This window comes from Gossypium raimondii, chromosome 7 (genome assembly GCF_025698545.1).
Source record: "Gossypium raimondii isolate GPD5lz chromosome 7, ASM2569854v1, whole genome shotgun sequence".
In the NCBI taxonomy this organism is placed as follows: domain Eukaryota; kingdom Viridiplantae; phylum Streptophyta; class Magnoliopsida; order Malvales; family Malvaceae; genus Gossypium; species Gossypium raimondii.
Window position 1 is genome coordinate 16,736,014 of NC_068571.1, and position 8,911 is coordinate 16,744,924.

General features: G+C 33.9%; 1 protein-coding gene across 1 annotated transcript; it reads left to right on the top strand.

The window, feature by feature from the left end:
• The first annotated feature begins 1,840 nt into the window (after window positions 1-1,840).
• LOC128042504 (uncharacterized) lies at window positions 1,841-7,812 on the top strand. Its single transcript, XM_052633862.1, has 2 exons — window positions 1,841-2,015; window positions 7,463-7,812. The coding sequence occupies exons 1-2, from the start codon at window positions 1,841-1,843 to the stop codon at window positions 7,810-7,812; spliced, it is 525 nt and encodes a 174-aa protein (XP_052489822.1).
• Window positions 7,813-8,911: the final 1,099 nt, after the last annotated feature.

Genomic DNA, 8,911 nt, shown 5'->3' on the forward strand with positions numbered 1-8,911 from the left:
TTTATGCTTACTTCCTTTATTTTCCTTCATTTATTGTATTGCAAAGCTAATTCAGGGATCTTAAAGATGTCAGAGAATGCTCACACTATCAACAACAACAACTCGGTATTTTATGATGATCAATGTTTGAGCTATGGCATGTATAGAGACTTAGTCATTTTGAATGTATGTCCTTATGATATTGCTAAAGGATGATGTGTAAATATGTGATAATGTTTAGCTATTAAAATGGCTAAGTAAGAATATGATTGGTATTATGAATGCCTAGGTGATAGTTTATACCTAGAAATTACGAAAGAGTAAAAATTTGCAATGTAATAGTTTTTGGACAAAGAAGAAGTGACATGAATTTGAAAAATCACCAAGGGTAGTATAAAATGAATTAGAGAGTGAATGATATATTGAATTAAATCTTATCAAGTCTATTTTCATATAAAAATAACGGTGTGGGTAAAGGAATTTTATATTCTAAGATATTTGAATTTTAGTGAGACAATGTCAGAATGGATTCTGAAGTCCCCTATTCTGATTTTATAAAATCATTAAAATTTGTACAGAAAGAATTAGAAGTTACAATTTATATTATTTTTTTATTCCTTACTGAGTCTATTTTCAGTAGAAATAAGTGGTAGCACCATATAAAGTCTATAAAATGAGATAATTAATTTTTAGTGATGAGAGGTCAGGACTGTTGAACAGTGAAACAGGGGAGACTTTAACTAATAAACTATACTAATCGGCCAAACCAAAAATTCTGAAAATTTTATAGTAAGAAGGGATATGAGTCTAGTTTTGGATAAAATTAACAGATCTAAATTTTGAGTTTTGTAACTCGAGTTATAATTAATTTAGTGACTGCTGCACAGGTGGACAGTTTTATTGTGAATAGTGAAATAATTATTTTTATTTGTTTAAGTAATCGAAAAATTTTTAATGTTCCTGGTTGGGACCTGAACTATTTTCGTTGCATGTTTTAGGGTCTCGAGAGTTCTTTTAGGGACATATTGATTGAATGTGAGTGAATTAATTTTAAAAGAAACTTTTTTTATGCTCCGAACTAGTATGTTAAGTCAGGTAATGCCTTGTGCTCGACTCCGGCAATGGTCTCGAGTAAGGGGTGTTACATTTGTTGGTATCAGAGCAGGTTTAGCCGGTTCTCAGAATATTCAGTATGGATAAGAGTCTAGCTATACATGCCATACTTGTATTTTGATAGTGTGACGACTCCTGACGATTTTAAAATGTTTTTCTTTTATAGTTATGGATCCCGAAAGAGCTGGTACAGATGATGTAGAAAGTAATGCGCCTGCTCTTGCAGAAGGGACGGTGCCACTATATGGTAGTGAAAGGCCCGTTACAGTTAGTCAGGGAGGAAGGGCTCAAAAAGCCTGCTTCCAAGCTATGAATTAATGGTTGGCCGAGTTCGTTCGTACGAATCTGGCTGTTAGACCTCCACCCCCTCATGATTTTCAGATTCCCCATGTAGCTCCCCTAGTTACAGATACATTATAGGAGAAAAGCCACCAGTTGATAAGATTAAAAAATAAGGAGCTGAAGAGTTTCGGGATACTAAAAATGGTGTTATAGAGAGAGTAGAATTTTGGCTTGAGAATACTATCAGAGTATTTGATGAGTTATCCTGTACACCTGAGAAATGTTGAAGTGTGTTGTCTCACTCCTTAGAGATTCAACCTATCATTGGTGGAAGACTCTTGTGTCAGTTGTACTGAGTGAAAAAGTTATTTGAGATTTCTTTCAGGAGGAGTTCCGTAAAAAGTATATCAGTCAGAGGTTTATTGACCAGAAAAGAAAAGAGTTCCTTGATTTAAAGTAGGGTAAGATGACTATTACTGAGTATGAACGTGAATTTGTTAGACTCTGCAAGTATGCTCGAGAGTGTGTGTCTAGAGAAGCTATTAAGTGTAAAAGATTTGATGATAGGCTCAATGATGATATCCGACTGTCAGTTGGTGTTCTAAAGATAAAGGAGTTTATTGTTCTAGTTGAGAGATCCTGTAAGGCAGAGGAGTTGTTAAAAGAAAAAAAAAAGGGCAAAGTTGAAATTGAAGTTCAAGACTCGAAGAAAAGGCAGATGAGTCAGATAGTTCTCTTGCCATGATTTCTGTTCTGTCTGCTCAGAAATGTTTGAGAAAAGGGTATGAAGCTTATCTTGATTTTGTATTGAATACTAAAGATCTAGAGTTGAAAATTGAATCAGTGCCAGTAGTTTGAGAGTTTTCCGACGTGTTTCCGGAAGAATTGCCAGGTTTGTCTCCTATTAGAGAAGTTGAGTTTGGTATTGAGTTGATTCCAGGTACCACTCCTATTTCTATTGCTCCTTATAGAATGGATCCGACGGAATTGAAAGAATTGAAAGCTCAGTTGCAGGAATTAACTGATAAAGGTTTTGTAAGGCCTAGTTGTTCTCCGTGAGGTGCACCAGTGTTTTTTGTGAAAAAGAAAGATGGTTCGATGAGGTTGTGTATAGATTATCAACAGCTAAAAAAAGTGACAATAAAAAAATAAATATCCACTTCCTAGAATTGATGATCTGTTTGACCAATTGAAGGGAGCCACAATGTTCTCCAAGATAGATTTGAGATCTGGTTACTATTAGTTGCGAGTTAAAGAATCAGATGTTCCGAAGGCTACTTTCCGGACTAGGTATGGTCACTATGAGTTTCTTGTTATGCCATTTGGTTTAACTAATGCTCCTGCCATATTCATGGATTTAATGAACCGAATCTTTCGACCGTACTTGGACAAGTTTGTAGCTGTGTTTATTGATGATATTTTGATTTATTCTCCTGATGAGACTGAACATGCTGAACAGTTGAGAACAATTTTACAGATTTTGAGGGACAATCAGTTGTATGCCAAGTTTAGCAAAAGTGAGTTCTGGCTTCGAGAAGTCATATTCCTTAGGCACATTGTCTCAGGTGATGGTATTAAAGTTGATCCGAGTAAAATTTCAGCAATTGTTGAGTGGAAACCACCTAGGAATGTATCAGAGGTTAGAAGTTTTCTTGGATTAGCTGGTTATTACAGACGGTTGTAAAGGGATTTTCCATGATAGTTACCCCATTGACAAGATTGTTCCAGAAAGATATCAAGTTTTAATGGACTGAGAAGTGTCAGCAAAGTTTTGACAAGTTAAAGGCATTGTTCACTCAAGCTCCTGTTTTAGTACAGCTAGAACCGGGTAAAGAATTTGTGATTTACAGTAATGTATCCTTGAATGGATTGGGTTGTGTACTTATGTAGGAAGGTAAAGTACTAGCATGTCCTTCCATACAGTTAAAGCTACATGAGAAAAACTACCCGACGCATGATTTAGAGCTAGCTGCCATTGTATTTGCGTTGAAGATTTCAGGTGATGGTATTAAAGTTGATCCGAGTAAAATTTCAGCAATTGTTGAGTGGAAACCACCTAGGAATGTATCAGAGGTTAGAAGTTTTCTTGGATTAGCTGGTTATTACAGACGGTTTGTAAAGGGATTTTCCATGATAGTTACCCCATTGACAAGATTGTTCCAGAAAGATATCAAGTTTTAATGGACTGAGAAGTGTCAGCAGAGTTTTGACAAGTTAAAGGAATTGTTCACTCGAGCTCCTGTTTTAGTACAGCTAGAACCAGGTAAAGAATTTGTGATTTACAGTAATGCATCCTTGAATGGATTGGGTTGTGTACTTATGTAGGAAGGTAAAGTAAGAGCATATGCTTCCGTACAGTTAAAGCTACATGAGAAAAACTACCCGACGCATGATTTAGAGCTAGCTGCCATTGTATTTGTGTTGAAGATTTCAGGTGATGGTATTAAAGTTGATCCGAGTAAAATTTTAGCAATTGTTGAGTGGAAACCACCTAGGAATGTATCAAAGGTTATAAGTTTTCTTGGACTAGCTGGTTATTACAGATGGTTTGTAAAGGGATTTTCCATGATAGTTACCCCATTGACAAGATTTTTCCAGAAAGATATCAAGTTTTAATGGACTGAGAAGTGTCAGCAAAGTTTTGACAAGTTAAAGGCATTGTTCACTCAAGCTCCTATTTTAGTACAGCTAGAACCGGGTAAAGAATTTGTGATTTACAGTAATGCATCCTTGAATGGATTGGGTTGTACTTATGTAGGAAGGTAAAGTAATAGTATATGCTTCCCTATAGTTAAAGCTACATGAGAAAAACTACCCGACGCATGATTTAGAGCTAGCTGCCATTGTATTTGCGTTGAAGATTTGGAGACATCACTTGTACGGTGAGAAGTGTAATACCCCCTACCCATATTCGTCGCTGAAATTGGGTATAAGGCATTACCAAATTTTACCGAATAAATTTTTGCAAAATCCTAAAGTTTTTTTTTTAAAATTCAATATAACCCCTTCTACAAGTATCTAATCTTCCCTGCAATTTTAAACCGAGACAAATCCAACACAACCAATCAATTTCAACATATTTTCAAGATAGATTTAACATATTCATAAAATAACCTCATCACATAGCAAAACCAAAATTTGTTAGCCATATCAATGGCTAACCATACATTCATTTCACATTAACATTTACTTTACTAGCTTATACATGCCATTGATTTCCAAAAGAAAGTTTTTTTATATACCGAGATCTTGAGGTTGATAGTGTGCTACGTCTCTGACTGAATCTGACCTCCGAGCACTTAACACTACAAAACAGGGGAAAAAGAAACAGGGTAAGCACTTTGTGCTTAGTAAGTTCATGTAATAAGAATTATACTTACCTAATATTTTCAATACAATGCAATAAACATTCATACACCCATTCCATACATTATTCCCCTATCATGCACAAGCTAAACATTCAAATTAGTCCAACAATTTCCATGTATCAATAATTTATACCATGATTGATGAGCTCATCAATTCCATGATTTCCATTTCCTTGTTATTTTTCCATATTTATCCCATTGAACTTCTTGGAATTTCGATGGATTTTCAGGGGTACACCTAAGTGTACAAATCCGGGTCCGTCAATTCATATTCATGTGTGCACATTTCCATTTCAGAGAGCACACTCCCGCGAACCTCATCCTTACAACGGATTACCAATTCCGTGATAAATCCTCAGAATATAAACTTATAGAGTATTGTCGGATTACCGGTCCAAAGCTAAATCCTCGCAAAGACAATTACTCTAATGAGCTTGATCCAATTACAGTCCAGCTAAATTGCACCCTAATTCGGATTACCCGTCCGGGCTAAATCAATTTTCCACATATTCTTCGAGTGGGCTATATCAGGATAGGACCACCTGTCCGGACTAGATCATTTTTACCATCAATTCCTTTTCAGAGATCCATCGAATTTTCTTTCCATTCAACCAGGATTTCTTCCCCTTTTTATCAAATATATCAGTGTTTCATCAATTTTTATACAATGAACTTTCAAATCATATTCACATCAATAACAAACATTTCAGGCATTTAAGAATATAATTCAAGTTACACAAACTTACCTCGATACTTGTTCGTAAACAAAATCTACTAATCTCGAACTTTTTCTTTTCCTCGATCTAGCTTCGTATTTGAATGTTTTGGATCTAAATAAATAAATTTAATCATTAATCTAATACATTTCATGTTCATATGTAACATTCTTAATAATTCCATTATTATTTATAGTGCATTCAAAGCTGTCTCACTGAGTCATAGTCACTAAATTATTTATATCTTGAGCTACGGAACTCCAAATTAAAATCCGCTAATTTTTCCCAAAACTAGACTCACATATATTCTTATCATAAAATTTTCAGAGATTTTAGTTTAGCCAATAAGTACAGTTTATTCTTTAAAGTTTCCCATGTTTCACTGTTTGACAGTTTTGACCCCTCTTCACTAAAAATTAATTATCTCATTGTACAGAGTTCGGATGATGTTTTCATTTGTTTCTTCTGAAAATAGACTCATTAATGATTCTAAGAATACAAATTATAACTCATAATCATTTTTTTACAATTTTTAATGATTTTAAAAAGTCAGAATAGGGGAACCCGAATTCATTCTGCCCTTATCTCACAAAATATATTATATCTCATGATTTACAATTCCATTTCTTACACTGTTTATTTTATAAGAAACTACACATTATAAGATTTAATTTCATATTTTATTCATCCTCTAATTAAATTTATACAATTTTTTATGATTTTTCAATGTTAACCTACTGCTGCTGTCTAAAACTGTTTTAGTGCATGATGTTAATTATCATTTTTCCCCTAGGCTTTCGTAAATGATAGCTTCATCCCTGCTCAATTAACCTCTCAATTGAGATGATTTTTCTCAATTAACACTTTATTATATCACTTTAAACTATTTTATAACCTTTTGAAATCAGAATTTTAGCACTAGACTTTAATTCCAAGCTTTTTCACAATAAGTCCAACAAATCAATTTCTATTGAAATTACCTAATAAAATCATCTCATAAACAAATTAAAGCTTCAATTTCATGCTATTTCATCATAAACTTCCAACACATATTCATAGCAACTTTCAATTTCATTCATAAAATCAAAAACTAATGAATTTAGTAATAAAACCTAGTTGTAAAAGTCTTAGAAACACAAAAATTACAAGAAAAGGGCAAGGATTAGTTCACTTGGTGCAAAAATTCTAAAAAACCAGCTTGAATAAACCCTTAGGATGTTTTTGGCTGATAAGAATGCAGAAAAATAAAGAGAATTCTAGATATTCCAATTTGGTCCCATTTTTATGTTAGTAAAATTTGTTATTTTCCCATTTTACCCTCATTTCACTAATTCTCCTGATTTTTCTCAGCTTATGCCGCCCAAAATATCTTCTTTTGGGCTTATTTACAATTTATGTCCCTCCTCATTTAACAATTGAGCTATTTAATCCTTCTAGTAACTTTTACACATTTTTCAATTTAGTCATTTCCACTTAATTGACTACCCAAACATTAAAATTTTCTAATGAAATTTTAATACCATATTACTAACATTTCATAAATATTTATAAAAATATTTTCGACTCGATTTTACAAGATCGAGGTCTCAGTACCTTTTTTTACCCAATTTCTTCAATAATTTCTTTTTTCTAACTAACCACTAAATTGGTAAAATTTTTCTATCGATATTTTCATACGATTTTCCTATCACATCAATATTCATGCAAAAATATTAAAATAAATTTCTCTTTAAATCAGATTTGTGGTTACAAAAACCACTGTTCCGATAACCTCGAATTTAGGCCATTAGAAGAAGTGCCGAATATTTACTGGCCATAAAAGTTTGAATTACTTGATGACTCAGAAAGATTTGAACTTGAGGCAAAGAACATGGCTAGAGTTGATTAAAGATTATGAGCTAGTGATCGATTATCACCCGGGTAAGGCAAATGTTGTTACTGATGCCTTGAGTAGAAAGTCTTTATTTACATTGAGAACTTTGAATACTAATTTGGCTTTATCAGATGACGGTTCTATTTTAGCTGAGTTGAGAGCTAAACCGATGTTTCTTGAAGAAATCTGTAAAGCTCAAAAAGATGATAGTGAATTACAAGCTAAAAGAGCTCAGTGTGAGACAGGTGTAGAGTCTAATTTTCAGATCGGTTCTGATGGTTGTTTGATGTTCAGAAATCGGATATGTGTATCGAAGAATGATGAGCTTGTTCGAAAGATTTTACAAGAAGCACATAGCAGTTCTTTGTCTATTCACCCAAGTAGTACAAAGATTTATAATGATTTGAAGAAAATGTATTGGTGGGTAGGAATTGAAAGAGATATTTCAGAATTTGTTTATAGATGCTTGATTTGTCAGTAGGTAAAGGTCGAACATCAGGTACCTTCAGGTTTATTGCAGCCTGTGTTAGTTCCTGAGTGGAAATGAGACCGAGTTACCCTGGATTTTGTAACAGGTTTGCCGTTGACACCGAGAAAGAAAGATGCAATATGAGTTGATCTAGTCAAAGAAACAGAAGAGAAAGTAAAAGTCATTAAGGATTGCTTGAAAGCAACTTCGGATAGACATAAATCTTATGCAGATTTGAAAAGAAAAGGGATTGAGTTTTAGGTTGGTGACAGGGTATTTTTGAAAGTATCCCCGTGGAAGAAAATTTTCAGATTTGGCAAGAAAGGCAAACTAAGTCCATGTTTCATTAAACCGTTCGAGGTGACTGAAAGAATTGGGCCCTTAGCATATTGGTTAGCTTTGCCAACTGAGTTAGAGAAGATTCATAATATATTCCATGTGTCTATGTTACGTCGTTACCGTTCCGATTCGTCACATGTGATCTCACCGACAGAGGTTGAGATTCAGCTAGACATGACTTATGTTGAAGAACCGGTAAAAATTCTAGATAGGGAAATCAAGCAACTAAAGAACAAGAGTATTGCACTTGTGAAAGTGTTATGGAATAGGCATGGGGTTGATGAGGCTACATGGGAGACCGAAGAGGCTATGTGAAAATAGTACCCTAATCTCTTCACAGGTAAGATTTTCGGGGATGAAAATCCCTGAAAGGGGGAGAAATGTAACATCCCGATTTTAGGCCTAGTCGAAATAGTGGTTTTGGGACAACAAATCCGATGAGGAAAATTTTATTTTTCTTATATTTTTATGGTTTATGATTTCACGAAATGATTTTGTGAAAATTTCGTTTGAAAATTTCGACGTTTGGGCACTTTTTTATGAAAATTTCAATTTTGTAAAAAGTGAAAAAGTAGAGTTCTACATGTTAGAGGTGTCCAATTTTTATGAAAATTTAAATTAGAGGTCCTTATATGGTAATTAGACCATTGGTTAAGTTGGTAGAAAAAAATGGACATGAGATAAGTGAAATAGGAAATTTTTAAGTTAGGGCAGTTGGGTAATTTAGTAATAAAAAGAATTAAAAAGGGAAAAAGATGGAAAAATGTGCTCA